The 15,660-nt window shown below is 42.8% G+C and overlaps 4 protein-coding genes across 6 annotated transcripts; all 4 read right to left on the bottom strand.

The window, feature by feature from the left end:
* Positions 1-574: 574 nt before the first annotated feature.
* Positions 575-2,746, bottom strand: fuz (fuzzy planar cell polarity protein). The gene has a single exon (XM_076144946.1). The coding sequence runs from the start codon at positions 2,245-2,247 to the stop codon at positions 931-933; it is 1,317 nt and encodes a 438-aa protein (XP_076001061.1). The 5' UTR covers positions 2,248-2,746; the 3' UTR covers positions 575-930.
* A 474-nt stretch (positions 2,747-3,220) lies between these two features.
* On the bottom strand, positions 3,221-4,673 carry LOC142994257 (guanine nucleotide-binding protein G(I)/G(S)/G(O) subunit gamma-5-like). 2 transcript variants are annotated; one of them, XM_076145002.1, is made up of 3 exons: positions 4,593-4,673; positions 3,750-3,896; positions 3,221-3,493 (listed from the first exon to the last, which is right to left on the bottom strand). In XM_076145002.1, the coding sequence occupies exons 1-2, from the start codon at positions 4,671-4,673 to the stop codon at positions 3,771-3,773; spliced, it is 207 nt and encodes a 68-aa protein (XP_076001117.1). In that variant the 3' UTR covers positions 3,221-3,493; positions 3,750-3,770. The 2 variants fall into 2 exon arrangements, with proteins under 2 accessions (XP_076001117.1, XP_076001118.1); XM_076145003.1 differs by having other exon boundaries at positions 3,221-3,472.
* Positions 4,674-5,113: 440 nt separating this feature from the next.
* On the bottom strand, positions 5,114-10,610 carry ssx2ipa (synovial sarcoma, X breakpoint 2 interacting protein a). The gene is made up of 14 exons (XM_076145001.1): positions 10,386-10,610; positions 9,317-9,446; positions 8,954-9,120; positions 8,608-8,817; positions 8,002-8,112; positions 7,772-7,907; positions 7,612-7,687; positions 7,341-7,521; positions 6,909-7,056; positions 6,682-6,818; positions 6,306-6,479; positions 6,100-6,217; positions 5,763-5,916; positions 5,114-5,509 (listed from the first exon to the last, which is right to left on the bottom strand). The coding sequence occupies exons 2-14, from the start codon at positions 9,357-9,359 to the stop codon at positions 5,374-5,376; spliced, it is 1,791 nt and encodes a 596-aa protein (XP_076001116.1). The 5' UTR covers positions 9,360-9,446; positions 10,386-10,610; the 3' UTR covers positions 5,114-5,373.
* A 178-nt stretch (positions 10,611-10,788) lies between these two features.
* On the bottom strand, positions 10,789-15,189 carry mcoln3a (mucolipin TRP cation channel 3a). Of its 2 annotated transcripts, none has more exons than XM_076144437.1 (13): positions 15,075-15,189; positions 14,167-14,430; positions 13,904-14,071; positions 13,664-13,817; positions 13,333-13,414; positions 13,161-13,257; positions 12,953-13,052; positions 12,762-12,874; positions 12,388-12,537; positions 12,128-12,229; positions 11,917-12,039; positions 11,549-11,755; positions 10,789-11,394 (listed from the first exon to the last, which is right to left on the bottom strand). In XM_076144437.1, the coding sequence occupies exons 2-13, from the start codon at positions 14,395-14,397 to the stop codon at positions 11,254-11,256; spliced, it is 1,668 nt and encodes a 555-aa protein (XP_076000552.1). In that variant the 5' UTR covers positions 14,398-14,430; positions 15,075-15,189; the 3' UTR covers positions 10,789-11,253. The 2 variants fall into 2 exon arrangements, with proteins under 2 accessions (XP_076000552.1, XP_076000553.1); XM_076144438.1 differs by having other exon boundaries at positions 14,167-14,397.
* Positions 15,190-15,660: the final 471 nt, after the last annotated feature.

The raw sequence follows: 15,660 nt of genomic DNA, 5'->3' as shown, positions 1-15,660 counted from the left end.
TGGATGTGGATGTTGGATGTGGATGTGGAGTTCCAACTTAACCCCAACGCGACTGAAGCGTCTCTGAGCTCCATGGAGCCTGGGAGGAGACTTGAGGTGCTAATTTGCAAAACAACAATTAAGAATGCTCCTCCTCTTTGGACCACATACGTTTACACACCCTGCAGTGCAGAGGGGCCACACAAGTACAAAAAGCATTCATGGATTGTGGATATTTCAGTGTGAAAAATCACATGTGTGTGTTTAATAGTCAGTTTGCAGTCTCAGCTGAAAGATCAGAGAATGAGAACTGTGTTGGGTCAGATAAGTTAAACTGGGGGCAGTGAACACAGCATACAGCTTGTCCTGATCCTCATGGGTACTTAGAACACACACACACACACACAGTACCAGGAGCTGATGGTGATAACACACTGTGATGATTAGATACTCCACAGTACAATTCTGTGCAAGGTTAACAGGTCAAGACATTTCTAAACATTTCTAATTCAGTTAAACACATTTTTTCGCCCACTAAGACATTTTCGTGGTTTTCTAAAAAAATGTGTGAGACGCAAGCAAAGGGTGGATTGAATCTTTAATTTTAACCAACAATCACACGTTGGAGTACTCAGTAACACATGGTTACTGTGCCTGTGTATCACATTACTACACAGAGAAACATCATGATCAGATCTGTAGGGTTACAACTGTGACTCAGACACAAAGATCAATGTCATGATATTGGGAATGACAACTGTGGAGTGTCTTTGTGACGCCAATGAGTCCGAACTGTAGAAGACGGTAAACAACTGAAACATAGTCACTGAACATTAAATCCACCAAATCCAGTGTATTATGTTTTTACAATTCTCCAGTCCAGTGTTTGTAACGATCAGTAAAGACAGAATTCATGGATTACGAGGTTACCGAACAATCTAAAGGGCCTCATTAAAACCCAGTGGCTGCAGTTATATTAGAGAGAGTTTGCGTGGCCACTGTGCGCAGGGCAAAGGTCGGGACGGACGGCGGGGTTAGCAGGAAGAGCTGGTGCTGTGGAGTCTGCAGTGCGAAGCTCTTGCACTCCTCTGTAACTACATAGCACTGTAGTGGCTGATGGGGGAAGCCGAGGGAGAAGTCTTCAATGTCCCCTCTCTGAGCTTTCTCTTCAGGCGAGACGCACAACGTCTCCTCCTGTCTGAAGTATCGTGTCGTGCTGAAAATGTAGAAGAGTTTCAGAAGTTCCCTGCAACGAGTTTTGGAAGGCAAAGGGGGGTCGCCGGGCGGGTGACTAGTTGACGTTTTGACACAGGAGACGGATCGACGTGTTTCCCGGTTGATGAGCAGTAGTGCCAGCACATCAGGGCGCAGGGATACAGATGCGGGTAAGCAGCGATCCCCAACATCCAGGCAGTCTTTCAGAGTCTCTACCAGCGGGGACCAGAACCAGCCCACCAGCTCACTCTCAGCTTTTTGTAGGGAAGGGGAGGGGCCGCACAAAATGCATACATCTGCACCTGGCAGTAGCTGGAAGCGGAGTAGGCGGTGAGCCACAGTGGGGCTGCCCTGGGGAAGGAACACAGGGTAGTCGCAAGAGGTCGGTCCAGAGGATGAGACGGACCGTACCAAGGCGGAGAGCAGCACCACCTCCTGCGGTGCCAGGCGCCACCACTTCTCAGTCGCCACAGCTATTCGCCCGTGAACCATGAGGCAACCGAATTCACTCTCTGCGGCCTGCGTGAACCCGTCCAAGGCCTCCTGGAGTAGAGCAGGGTTTGGAGGCACCAGTGAGTCGGCGCAGTGCGTCAGGTTCCCCAGGATGCCCTCATGTCTGTCCTCCAACAGCTGATCGATGAGGCTGAAGCAGGAGCGCAGATCCCTCTTCAATCTCTCCACATTCCTGATATTGGACAGCTCGTCTTGTCCCAGCACCAGCACCATACAATTCCACACATTTTCCAACAGGCGCCGTAATCGGACCTCCTCCTCTTTGCCTCCACCTGCTGGTCCATTTGTCACCTGCTGCCCTCCTCCATTCACAGCGATGAGCATCATGCTGTCCTGGAACACTCTCCACACCACCTTCCCGCCGGTGTCAGTCTCGCAGTAGGACAGCACCGCTCCCTGGCCTCCTCCGAACATGTGGACGCCGTTCAGGGAGCCGATGACGGAGAACGGGAGCTGTTTGGAGGCTCCTCTAGTAAACAGAGGGACCCCGCTGCTGGCTGTGAGGCAGAGCAACTGCGTTGAACCATCCTGGAGCATCATCCCGGGTTCAATTTACTTAAATCTTGTGCTAATGTCTTCATCTAGCAGATTTACTGGACGACCTGTTACATTGATAGTCAACCAGTAGTCAATAAGCCGGTCGCTCTGGTAGCACCGTGCTCAGCTATTAGCCACACGCTAACCCGGTTATGCGCAACTACATGAGTATTGTTCGAACGAAGACACAAGTATATTATGTCAATTGTGCAGCGACGACATTTCCAACGAGCCGCGCTGGATGACGCAGCATTTGTCGCCTTGTTGGCTACCTTGCAAGTAAGTTTAACTTTGAAACTACTGACTGAGCTTACCCCGACTGGAGTTACCGTCGTTTCCACAGCAACGCTTCCACGATTCCTTCCGGCTGAGGGTGTGTTTTTAAGAGCTGGTCTGACATCCGTTTTCGCCATTCTAAATCATAAAACCACAGAGAAGCTGAGTGAAAAGACCGATCTGGAATCAGCCATTTTCTTACACTGGTTCTGTCCCGTACTTCAAATCTCGCGATAGTATCGTTTGGGATGATGTGATCAGACCAACAGATGGCGCTGTTTTATCACTCATACACATACTGTTTGTGTAATAATGCCTCTAAACTGAGACATTTTCAATCAGTTTCTGTAATAAATTTCGGATTGTTTAAGTTTTTTTGTCTTGGTTTATATTCCCATAAAGAAAAAAACACTTTACTCACCAAATGTGGTCGTTTCTAGATAACTGCAGCAGTCTTATTTTGATTTATAATACATAATATACTGAGTAACACTCAATTTAAAGTAAACTGTGGACCAACTTAAAATGATGTCATCTAAGTAGGATATAGTGAGGTAATTATGGGGATATATACTCTTTGGTGTCACTAGAGCAGCATCGATCCATTTCAAATCATTGCAACCCAGTAAAATCATCCCATAAATGCTGCATCAAACAAATGAATCCGTCTGACCACAAAGAATATAATGCGAATCAAAACTTTGTAGTAGTAAAGAATGTTTTTAATCATTAAATACAAAAACACCAAGAACAGTGATGACTAAAATAGAACAATAGAAAAGGCACGCTTATTTACTTGAAAATTACACTGTGCCATGGAAAATAAAACAGTCTCCTGTGTTCTACTGTGGTTGAAAATAGATGGTGTATCTTCCAGACGTGTTCTTTACTCAGACGTCCCATGGCAGTATAATGGCTTGGCATGAGGAGCAGTGTTGAGGTCAATGTTTCCCTGTAGCATCAAAATGAAGGCCTGGATTAAAGCAGAAACAAAAATGGAAAATAGAATTGAAATATGGCTTTAACAATACTTGATAGATGCACAGATACAATTAAATGACCCCTTTAATTGCAGCTTTATCGACCTTATTGCATTCCACTGTAATTATACCTGTAGATGTCCTAAGTCATATTGAAAAGTACTGACTGTCCATTTGTAGAATCTCTTTCTATAAGTCAATATCTATGAGTAGAAAGAGTTGTGAACAAAAACAGAATGATGCACTCACCAATGAATGCTGTTTGTTGTTTTACAAGAAGGAGCAGACCTTCTGCGGCCTGAAAGGGTTGGTGCTGGAGGACACGCCGGTGAGCAGAGGGTCCTGCAGGGCGTTCTGCATGCAAAACTGCTGAAGGTCTGCAGCAGCCTGGGAGACCTGGATTGAACAAAGAGGGAGTAAACCATCACTTGTGGAGTAATTGCAGAAAAAGCTGCATGCAGAGGCTTAACGGCTTAAATAATAAGTTGTTTTTTACGGTTCTTTCTCTTGGGGAAGTCTATGGAACGCCTAGATGAGATCAGCATTATTTAAGTTTGTTCTCCCTACGTGTTAACGTCAGATGAAGCATTGGGAATCTGTGTGAATATTGTTTGTTATTAGTAATCTGATCAATTTCCACATTTCTTTTGTACATATTACCCTTCTTTTGTGTACTCCGTACATTTACCTGCATTTGTTTTTATTCTCTATAAACCAATGAGCCTGTAATGAACACTGAACTGAAGAGGAATAACTGCCTTCCATCAAGTGACAGCTAGAATCATACGAGCAACTTCAGCTAATGTGTTTAACAGTCATGTGACACGCCCAACGCCGGTGCTTAACTTCCACAGATGCTGGCTCCCGGTCAAAGACCACCTCCAAATCATCGTCGCGATACAGATTGATCAAATTAACCGTAGCAGTGCAACAATCTGCTATTTCAATACTTCCCTATTATGTCTGACGACGTTGCGGGGGCTAACGGACCGCTGCTAGCCAATGGCTAGCTGCTAGCGCCGTTAGCGGGCAGCCCAACAAGTCCGCCCTCCGCTCTTTTAGGGAAGAAAAGAACAAACATAACCGCGTTACCTTCACTCTGTTTATGCTCGCCTCGAAGCGGAGCTGCTGCACGACTTTTTTCATCGCCACAAGACTGGATGAAGACGACATTTTGGCTGCGTTTTGTCAGTGAAATAGACGCTGGCCGGCGGTAGAGTTTGGGCAGGATCGGGGCTGTTGGATGTGGACTGAGACAAAAAGCAAAGATGATGACATCCGGATTCCGGTTCCTCGCGCTTGGAACAGTTCCCCGTCAATACACTAGGGGGCAGCAAATCAAAGTAAAGAAGAACAGTTCATTTAAAATACCTTTATTCTGTTGATACATTAAAAGTAAATTAGATCATAAATAGTATAACCAATATATTATTCTATTAAAAATGGTAGTAATTATCCATCCATACACCTACAACTTGTAAACATCATCTTACATAACAAGCATTTGATACCTCACCAAAATACAGAAAAAAGTGTGTTTTTGAACTAAAATATATCCACTTTGTAGGCGTCCTTCGTGATCTGAGTTTATTTAATTATTTGAATAGCTACTACTCATAATCTGCTTGAAAATGAAAGAAATGTAAATTTGCAGATTAATCAAAGTGCTTTCTTGTTCGATCAGCTTCGGGGAATGGTACACGATGAACAGCTATGACAAAGCAAAAGAAGAGAAAAGAATAATGACATTTAAAAAATTTGGTTATTCAATTTGCGGCATCCTGAGGAAGTGTTGATGGATTGATTCAGTCATGGATTGTCAAGTGAGCTGACTGCGGAGTCATGAAAAAAAAACAATGGCACCAGATGGCCTTCAAGTCAGGCTATTCTCATCTTCATCCACAGAGAAGATACTAAAATCTCCACAACGAGCTCGATGTTTTGACTTCACATCAGTATCTTCAATGGCACTGGACTCCTGCCAGCGACCTCGATTTGAATACTTGGAGCTGGAATTGAAATGGGGTGGAGGGGTATTAATTGCGTGTTAAGTTGTACCTTGTAGGTATGACGCAGCACCAGCACCATTGTGATCCTCACTCATACACCAACATTGTATACAGTACATTCAGAAGACTTTCAAGGCATTCAGAATGTTATCAAGTCTGAAGGGTGAGGCAACATTAAGTAATATCCTGTATAGCTTAAGAAATTGATGGGAAAATGATCTGAATTTAGAGACGACAGAGTGAATGTATGTACCTGCTGTCTGGTATTAGGCGGAGAGTTCGGTAAAGTTCGGCTGTCGATGGCACTGCAGGCCTTTGTGCAACTTTAGGAGTGGAGAAGGTAGAGTAGTTTGATGATTTGGCCAGCTGAGACGATGACGAAGACATCCTCATCTCCGGCTCACTTTCTGTAATTTAATACATACACAAACAAGGATTAGGATATTTCCTTACAACAGAGCATCATGTTATAACAGGAAGAGTCCCCGTCTGTGAGAAGGTGAACCATTACGAAGATGCGTCACCTCCAACCCCCCCTCTAAGCAATAATCTATGTGTTGTATGTTTATGTTGTTATTACAGTGGCTTACTAATTGACAAGGCACTTTGACCGTCTGATGAGGAACATAGTCGTCGGTCTGCAAAAGGAGTCGAGTTCAAAAATTGATTTTTGAGCCAAGAAGCTCGGTCTCCCTCAAAGGCCTTTTTCTGTAACAAAAACAGACCGACAGAAATCAAAAGAAGGCAATGAACAATGGACACAAAATACGACATCACATCACAAGACCTTTCATACCTCTCTGCCCAGGCGTATAGCCGCCTCCGTAAAGTTCTTTCTCTCCCTCTCAAAGTTTCTTTTCTGTTCCTCAAAGAGCTTCCATTCCTCTTTGAGTCGCTCTTTCTCTTCTAACGTGTAGCAGTCGTTCAGGAGAGCTGCTGTCTCATCATCAAATGACGTGTTGAGCTGCTGCTGCTCAGGCAGAAGTGGATAGAAACACATACACACCGTTTAGTCATTAACAAATGTCAGAACAACATCTTAAATAGGGACACATGCACAGGAATCCTTCATCCCAGCTGCATTTAACATCCTAAAATGTAACAGAAACACTGTGTACTGCACGAGATCATCTGATCATCTACTGGCCTTGTGAACTGGTACAGATTTATACCTGGAGGAGTTGTTGCTGTGCATGAATGAACTCTTTGCACTGCTGCACTTCACACCTCATCCTCTCCATTTCATCCTCATGCGTCTCCCTGGGTATCACCTCTTTGCTGGACTCCAGCTGATTCTGCACTTGAGATGCTTGGCAAAGCAAAAACATTGTTGTCAACACACAACACAATGTCATTCAACATCCTTCACCGACACGCTGATAATCTGTGCGACAGTCACCTTGGCTGTCTAATTTCTCCATATGGCTCTTCAGTCTCCTCCATTGCTGGCGGATGCTGTTGGTGAGCTGCTCCCTCGCCTGCTCACAGGATTGGTCCATAGTTTCCCTGCTAGAGTCGCTCACCTTCTCCTCTCCATCTGAACCAGCCTGAGCAAATAGCAGAGAAATAGACCCACATTTCAAACTTCATGCTTCTTTCTTAACAAGTGGGGGTGCAACATTTCAGTTGTGCAGGCTTTTGTCAATATTCAGAGCTTTCTCAAACCCATTCAGGTGTGTGTGTGTGTGTGTGTGTGTGTGTGTGTGTGTGTGTGTGTGTGTGTGTGTGTGTGTGTGTGTGTGTGTGTGTGTGTGTGTGTGTGTGTGTGTGTGTGTGTGTGTGTGTGTGGGGGGGGGTTGTGTTCTCTTCTAAAGTGAGCAATAACAAATACCTGCTCCAGGCTGTCGTCGGAGGCGGCTCCTCTGGAACATGCCTGCTGTGGACTCAGGATATGCATCATCTCCCTCTTCATCTGCTGGAGCACTTTCTTAAGCTCGGTGTTCTCCAGCATCAGAGACTTCTGGTTCACTTCATAGTCCTGGAGCAAGGACTTGTACATCTCACCCTCATGACTGCAGAAAGCAATTCAGAAATACACTCACCTGATGAATACTACACATTCTATAACTCAACAGATACAAACTGTAAAAACTGCTTTCTACCTGGCTGCCACTTTTGCAGTCTTCCATTGGCCCCTTTTTCCATCTGTCCGCCCGAGGTAATTCAATAAATCAATAGCTACACAGGGAGGGGAAAAAGAAATGAAAAATAAGTTAACCTGTTGCAGAATTTCAGAATTAAAGCAGAGACAAGGGTGCTCACTCAATTTCTTGTCCCTTCTGTCGATTAGCAGCTGGCCCAGGCGTTCCTTGAGCTTTGCAGATTCCCTCTCTTTTCTCTTGGCGTCGTGGCTGTACTGAGAGGCACGGCTGGCGATGATACTCTGAAGCTTCTGAACCTGTCCAGGATGATTGAGACAGAAGAGTCTGTCAGGTTCACGTATACACACAAAGTAAGTGTTAACCCATTATCTGACAACGAGGGGTGTTTACCTCATCCTTTTCTGTTTTTAAGCAGCTCTGCAACGTCTTGATTTTGAGTTGTAGCTGCCTCTCTGTCTCATGTAGACCTGATTTCTCTCTTATGGACAGTTCCAACTGATCCTGGGAAGAAGGAAACAAAGCCTAATTAATGAGCATAGTGAGTCAGCAGTTGCTTTGTGTAAGCAGTTAGCTCAGATTTATTGAAATACTGTGGGCTATTTAAATCACCTTTATGAAAAAGGAGCCGAAAGCACTTTGGCTGCAAGGTTCTGACTCAAACAGAAGCTGCTTTTGTATCCTTTATACCAGGACAAATGACCTTCACTTGTCTGCCACCAAAACCATCCCTGTGCTATAAGGTCTTTTCTTAGAACTCCTCGCCCAGTGGTCAGTTCTTTTTTAAGATTTGCACTTATATAGTCAATAAATCAGCAGCCATATGCATTTATTTTTGGAACAGAGGAAAGGAGATGATGTGGAGTCACTTGTACAAGTTATATATATGAAAAGTCTGTAGGTAAACAGTGTGATTCAAGAATGAAAGTTAGCAACGCATCATTCTGACACAAGACTAATCAACTAATCCCTGCCTTGACAGACCTCCATCTCTCATACCTTCAGTCTGGAGTTACTGGTGTACATATGTTCCAGAGCGCCGGAGCTCTTGAGCTGCTCTTTCTCCAGCTCCTCCACATTGCACCTATTGCGTCGGAGAATCTGCAGCAGCTCATACATGGCATTCAGGGCTGGCACCGTGTTCAGCGAGGCTCCCCCTGGTGATCCGGCCTCGATGCATGTGGAGAGGAGGCCCAGAGAGGCGAGCTCCTGTGAAAGAATGCAGAGTGGTGTCAACGTGCGGGTGTTTGATGGGTGCATCTCTGCAGAAACAAAAAAGGCCAAGGACTGACAATACGCAGCAGTGGTGGAACGCATGCTGTCTAATTATTACCGCTGCAAGTACCTGATTGATGTATGAGATGCACTGAGGAATATTGTCCTCTGTGCAAAAGGCACTGATGACATTGTAGGAAGTTTTGGCCAGGGGCAAAGAGGAGTAGATTGACATAAGGTTGTTCTGTCGGGAGGGAGACATTGTCACTTGTGATATGCTGGAGATCTCATGGTTCCCTAAAAAAACCAGAGGACAGAGAGAGACAAAAGAAGCGGACACATTACATCAGATCTGCCCTACTAAAAGCCTTAAAATAGGCTGGTGCTCTGAAACTAGAACATATAAGTAGGGCGCCTTTAGCTCAACCCCAGAATATATCTTATGGGAATTTCTATTTTTGTAATATTCTACCAGATATAGCAGCCGTTTTACCTAGAAAGGTTTCGATTGGTGCATTTGTCCCCCAGTCTCCCATATCACCAACACATCCGGACAGGAGGATGCGATGTCATCAGTCAGGAGCCGGGTGGTGGATTTGCAGTCAGACGGTGGATCAGAGGCCCTGAAATGAAGCATCAGTCCATCACATACAATAGCACTGGATAATCTGGGTGGATGCTTCACACGGGGGATTAAACAGTCAGCTGTGTGTGCCAATGGCAGTTAGTAGGGTTGGAATTTAACCCTGTGGAGTCTGTTTCACACTTGGGTTTGGCATTTGTTAACAACCTAAAAAGCGGTTTTGAAGCTGAAAGGTACAGTATTCCTTTCCCCCTAACAAGCTGGGCCCTTGAGCATATCAATTTTACAAGGGTGTCTGATTTTTTGGGAAACTTTAACATGAAGGTAGAAGCACAATATAATGCTAATCCACTTTTATGGATAGATAACACAAGATTCCAACATAAACAATTTAAACTTCAACTTCAAATAAACTAGAAGGTCAGAATCTGGCCTTGTGGGAGGTTTTCTCCATATATTTCCACATATTATGAAGGTGAATCACTGAAAATGACGAGAAAAGCTCTTCTTTTGCATTACCGGCAGGCAAGTTTTGACAGGGTTTTTGCACTTTGTAACAAATTGCCGCTGGAGATAATAATGTGCTTTTCAACAAGTGTTGTTTGAACGAGCTAAACTAGTTTCTCGCCACTCCCACGAGTCTCCTGAGTACGGTAATGTTCTAATTTGGGAGTCGCTGTTTATCGTATTCAGTCATGCAGACTTAATAGTGAGCATGTTCTCCCTCACAAACACACACACACACACACACACACACAACTAAAACCTCCCAGCACGCTTATCTATTAAAACCAGAACACACACACAGCCTCTATCTGAACGCACAGCAACACAAATGTATTTACCTGCAGCTTATATGACACCAGACTTGTGTAGTTCAGTTGTCACTTTACCGCCATAGCAGCTAGTGAGTTTACAAACTAAATCCCAGTGACGTCACCACGCTCACCTGGACACGAGCTGTAATAAACATACTTACGGTGCGAAATGGGGGCAAAGTCACCGAGAGATTCAGAGGTGTTGGAACGAATAGGTCAAGTTGAAGACTGTGAATCGCTCCCCGCGGCTCAGGTCGAGTCGTCGCCCTGTCAGCAAAGTAATAACTCCCGTATGGAGGCTCCGCGCCGTGCCACACACACACAGACCGTAGCTACAGACGTGAGCGGGGCGAGCTGCTTGTTTTTTTTAAAGCGTATTCCTTCGCAGGCGTCAAACCAAACTCTTCTGTCATTGGACGTGGCGTTGTTAGGCAACCAGCATCCGAGCCGTACATTGGAGGTGAACTATGCTAATAATAGGCGCTATCAGGCGTCACCGAGCGCTGCGGTGACGCCACAGGGGGCCTGTTTCATAATGAAAGAATAATAATTTAACACATATCATATACGTTCAATATTTATATTCAAAACCGGTTGTGCAATGAAAACATTTACAAGTAGACAAACAAAATAGACATTCAACACATCATTCTTATACATACACATCAAATGACATGATCTATCGCAATTCAGTAGTTTTATGTTATTTTATGATTATTATTAGTAGTCGTAGTAGTAGAAGTAGAAGTAGTAATTTAACAATATTATTTATATAATACAGTAACATTTCAAGCAGCTCATAGTCCATTACAGAAAGGATACATCCAAAATGGATACATTAAAAAGGTTACATTTGACTTACTAACTTACTCAACAAAGGTGAGTATAATAATAAAATGGTGTCATGAATCAGACGATTGAATGCTTTGATTATTACTGTGAGTCTATTCCGTAGTTTCGATCCAAACCTGTAAAATGTAGCTTATCTACTAGTCCTTTAGTTTCTGGCACACTAGTTTAAGGGACCAGTCATCCAAAACAGCAAAATGGTTTGGGGCAGCAAGAGGCTGGCTCTGCATCAGTCTGGTATCTTCCAGACTCCGGCTGATCCCTGCACTCTGCTATAAAGGCCTGAAGCTGGGACACTGGAACCTTGTCCTGCTGGTGATGCTAGAAAGAAAAAGGTTACAGTACAGTAAGTCCACTTGTGCGTAGACATGAATAACATAAACTTTAAGTAATTCATTATCAACTGTATCTGTGACTATAGAAACATGGCAAAAGTCTGTGGTATGTCTCTTTGTGAATCCTTAGCCTGACTGACCTTAATAGTCTCATAGGTGTCAGTGATGACAGCGATGAATAGGCTGAGCACCATGTAGATGAAGAGAGAGATAAAGGAGTAGAGGTAGACTCTGCTGAAAAACCACACCATGTAGCTTTTGTCCCTCATCTTCAGAAAGGTGGAGTACATGTCATCTCCGTTGATAAGAGAGAAGAGGCAATCTGTCACCTTGTCCAGGGTCCGGAACTGGGAGCAAATAGTTGAAAGGAATGTTGCCAGAATATGAACCCCACAATACTAAACACTTATACAATCTTACGCTTTACAAAGAATGATGTGATGAGCAATAACAGTAATGATGTGAATATTAGTTATGATTATGGCTGGTTTGTTGGTTTGTGACCTACTTTCTCATGGTAAGGCCCAAGCACGATCCAACCACAGAAACAGTATCCTAAGTAGATCATGGCGGCACAACAGGAGAATCGGATCACATTTGGGAATGCTGCCCTCAGCGTTAAGATCAGGATCTAGGAAGAAATTAAGGTTTTGGTTTTTTCAACATACAACTTTATTTGCATAGTTTGGATGATGCAATACGAAAAGGGAAGTTCTTACATTGTATTTCTTGAAGAAACCAAGGTAACGAATCACACCGACCCACACAAGCATTGTGGCTGTTCCCAGCAAAATACTGCAGACATCATAGTTCGTCAGGTACTGTGAAAGGAAAAAAACACACACAACTGTAGATACTAGATTCTAAATACATGCCACATGGTATACAGTATGCTTCCCATAATCATGACTGAGGCAAAACAGATACAACTACATGTTGTATGTTGTTCATGCAGCGAGTAAGTGAGATGTGTACAAACCTTTGTTTGTATTCCAATTTTAAGTGCCGACCCAGCAATGGTCAGTGTGTCACTGACAATAATGAGGATATACCAGCCATTCACAAACTCCATGCGGTCTGACCAGGTCACAGTTTTACTGTAGTAGGCATGGAAGTATACACTGTACTCCTGCATGAGAGAAATCCATACAATGTGAATGTTTTACGTTTACATTTAAAATTGTACAAAGACATAACTCATTACAGGAGTGTCTGTGACTGGGGTCAAACCTAGGTTAGGTCAGGTTAGACAACAGTGTCAATCTCTGTTCCACCAGTTCTTAACTTACTTTGTCTCATCTATACTTACAACTGCTAATGACAATGATTAATAACTTGTTTCTTAAAACGTACAAACTGCAGTTTGATGCCGTTGATGACAGATCGCGTGCAAAGGACCAGAGAGGCGAAGCAGGCAAGGATCACCAGAGAATCAAAGAACAAGAGGAGATAATCGTTCTTCCCAGCTAGAAATCAGAAATACAGATTTCAGACTTCTTGACACATTTGGAAGGGTTACAAAAATAAAAATGAACTAAACTTACAAGAGCCTTCGACGTTCCAGTCTCTACATTCATAAATTGTGGCGTCATTTTCAACTTCAATCTTTATCTTTCCGCTATGTGCACGATTGTCAAACATTATCTGTGTGAAAAACAAAGGAAGATCTTTGTCACATTGGTCAAAGTCACAACAAAAATCCTTTAATTCCACAATATGAGAAAGCAGAATGCATAGTTTCCAGTCACAAACCACTATATGGAAGTCATAACAGTCTGGTAGCTCGTGGTGCCGCACAGTCTGCAGATTGATGGTTTTCAGCGTAAGGTAGATGTTCACTGATAGCAGCCTTGAACAGACAAACACTTATTAGTAGGGCAGAACGCTTATCACCTGATTGAAACCAGTATTATTAGTAGGTTACCTTTTAAAATCTAGAGAGAAGTTCAAGTGTTTTGCCAAGCTGCTGTTGTCAAATGACTGCAAAGGGTAAATGGAAAAACACTCTGTCCGATGGAAAAACAGAAAAAAGAGCCAAGAAATCACTTCAACAGGGAAATTGTGTGAAAACGTCTGAGCTTCCTCTTTTCATGGTCACAAGTAATTGCACATTATTTTCCATTTGTGCCACAAATCAGTTTTCCTACATACCAAAGATCAAAACACAAAACATCAAACAATGTAGATGCAATCAACTCCAGTTAGATAAAACAATACATTTTGTATTCATATCTATTTCCTCTGTGTCTGTGTACCTTTATCAATATGTGGATCAATGTCAAAGGTCTCATTGCCCGGATTGATGCTGCCATTCCTGTAGAACTCTTGACAGACAGACAGAGGGGTGTATTTGCCATCTATCCTCTCATATGCATGATTTCCTACTGTCAGGCGTTGGAGGTTTATATACTGAAAACAATATAGAAAATGAATAAGATTATAAATATAATTAGGATAAGAGAGTACATCAGCAGAGGCCCTTTCATTTTACTTACCCTGTTGATAACATAAAAGATGTGATCGTACACCTCCGTCTTTGTATACAGAGCGTAGCTTCCCTGCTTTCGTTGCTGGTATCCTTTCAGCAACAGATGTTTGAACGTCATCAGATTTTCATCCTTGAAGGTGACCATCATCTCATTGCTCAGGCCAAAAGAGACTAACTGAAAGGGCAAGAAGAGCAAAATAACATACTTAAATGCTAAATAAGACACACAAATTGACCATCTAGACATGTGCTATATGAACCAACATTGACCTGGGCTGTGATGATTGCAATTTTCAATATTTGTAACATCAGTTTCCATGGTTTGCGACCCCGGGCCTTGTACTTCTCACAGGGGTTCATAAAGAAGTATTTCAGCCTCCGCCTTAAGTCCTCCACCACATTGGAGTCTGGTCCCTGCTGTGTGTTGGTGCTCCATCTGCAGCAACCATTGGCCATCCTCTCCTCTGATCTCACAGCCAACAGGCAGTCAACGTCCTCCATCTGCAATAGAAAGCAAAGAGACGTTTGTCCAGTCTGGACAAACGTCACAAGTCTGTAAGTCTGTCCCAAACGTCACAAGTCTGTAAGTCTGTCCCAAACGTCACAAGTCTGTAAGTCTGTCCTTACTCAGATTTTGTGATAGACTGTGTAAAGTGTAGCATTTTGTTGAATATTTTCTAAATTTAAAGTTCTTTTAACAATGACTTATTTGTGTAATGTTTCACTTCAAGTTCAACATTCATGAAAAAGTTACTTTTCAAAGTAGATAAGACGTCTCAAGAGTCTCCACCATTCCAGTCATTCTGATGATTATCCAACTGGTTCTCCCACATGTACATGCACTGCTGTGATGCTCTACTCTCTTTAAAATGTACGTGTTTCGAAAGATTTCATTAAAATAAGCAACAAAGCTTGAGAGAAGCCACAACTTCTCAAAACAAATACTACTATTTGACTAATCATATTTATGAATCACTTCTTAAGTTAACAAAGATTATTAAGTAAACTACTGCAGTGAAATCATTCCAGCAAACACGCAAAAGTTACTTACATTATTGTTATAATAGCCCTAGATTTAGTGTTAGTGTGTATAATAAGGTCAGTAAAGGCTTCTAATTTAAGGGTAAAAGTACATTTACTAAAAGGAATAATAATACTACTAATAATAAATGAATTACCTGCCGACACCTGCAACACAAGGAGCTGCTGCCTAGTGAACTCCAACACTTGTGCGTCTCTGCAGACTGTGAAGAGCAGACAGTGCTGTCACCATTCCAGACTTCACCGCAATGACTATCATTCCTCTGTGTCACGCAAGCTTGTCCAGTTTTTCCTTAACAAAAATAGAGCTACCGGGCTGGAGCATGATTGTACACAGAGGAGTGGATATACAGGTATCTAGAATCTGCAAATAATTTCCTTTTCTATACATATTTATGTAACTAATATGAAAGTATGGCTGTAACCACGGTCACAGACAAATCATCAGAATCTGATGTCATCTCAGTTGAACGGTTTCACTTACAGCTTCTAATTACAGTCCTGAAATCAAAGACAAGGTTTGGCAAACAAGATTTTAATTTATATAAACAAACTGTAGTATGCAAATGATAGTTTCATGTGAACACAGTTTGACAAAGTAGTTTGTATTATTATTGGAAACTTCTGTAGTGATGAAAATGTAAAGCAACTTTGTTTGTGCTTAATGCTGCACAGACAGAACTCATATCATTATCTGGACCTATGTTACTTTGTTCAAAAGCA

Source organism: Genypterus blacodes, unplaced genomic scaffold, assembly GCF_046128005.1.
Source record: "Genypterus blacodes isolate CSIRO-AG114 ecotype Tasmania unplaced genomic scaffold, CSIRO-AGI_Gbla_v1 ptg000029l_1, whole genome shotgun sequence".
NCBI classification, from domain to species: Eukaryota; Metazoa; Chordata; class Actinopteri; order Ophidiiformes; family Ophidiidae; genus Genypterus; species Genypterus blacodes.
Note: the sequence above shows the minus strand (reverse complement) of the source record. Positions and strands in the feature narration are given on the sequence as shown.

Bases quoted from the DNA above. Each gene is read 5' to 3' on its own strand.
- fuz (XM_076144946.1), bottom strand. From the start codon at position 2,247: ATGATGCTCCAGGATGGTTCAACGCAGTTGCTCTGCCTCACAGCCAGC.
- mcoln3a (XM_076144437.1), bottom strand. From the start codon at position 14,397: ATGGAGGACGTTGACTGCCTGTTGGCTGTGAGATCAGAGGAGAGGATG. The intron at 13,818-13,903 runs GTAAGTAAAATG...TATTGTTTTCAG, and splicing joins TCTTTTATGTTATCAACAGG to TATATAAACCTCCAACGCCT. The intron at 12,230-12,387 runs GTTTGTACACAT...TTCCTTTCACAG, and splicing joins AAATTGGAATACAAACAAAG to TACCTGACGAACTATGATGT.
- LOC142994257 (XM_076145002.1), bottom strand. From the start codon at position 4,673: ATGTCGTCTTCATCCAGTCTTGTGGCGATGAAAAAAGTCGTGCAGCAG. The intron at 3,897-4,592 runs GTAACGCGGTTA...TGTTCAATCCAG, and splicing joins CGAGCATAAACAGAGTGAAG to GTCTCCCAGGCTGCTGCAGA.
- ssx2ipa (XM_076145001.1), bottom strand. From the start codon at position 9,359: ATGGGAGACTGGGGGACAAATGCACCAATCGAAACCTTTCTAG. The intron at 7,522-7,611 runs GTAGAAAGCAGT...TGCTTTCTGCAG, and splicing joins ACTGCAAAAGTGGCAGCCAG to TCATGAGGGTGAGATGTACA. The intron at 5,917-6,099 runs GTAAGCCACTGT...ATTAAATTACAG, and splicing joins TCAAAGTGCCTTGTCAATTA to AAAGTGAGCCGGAGATGAGG.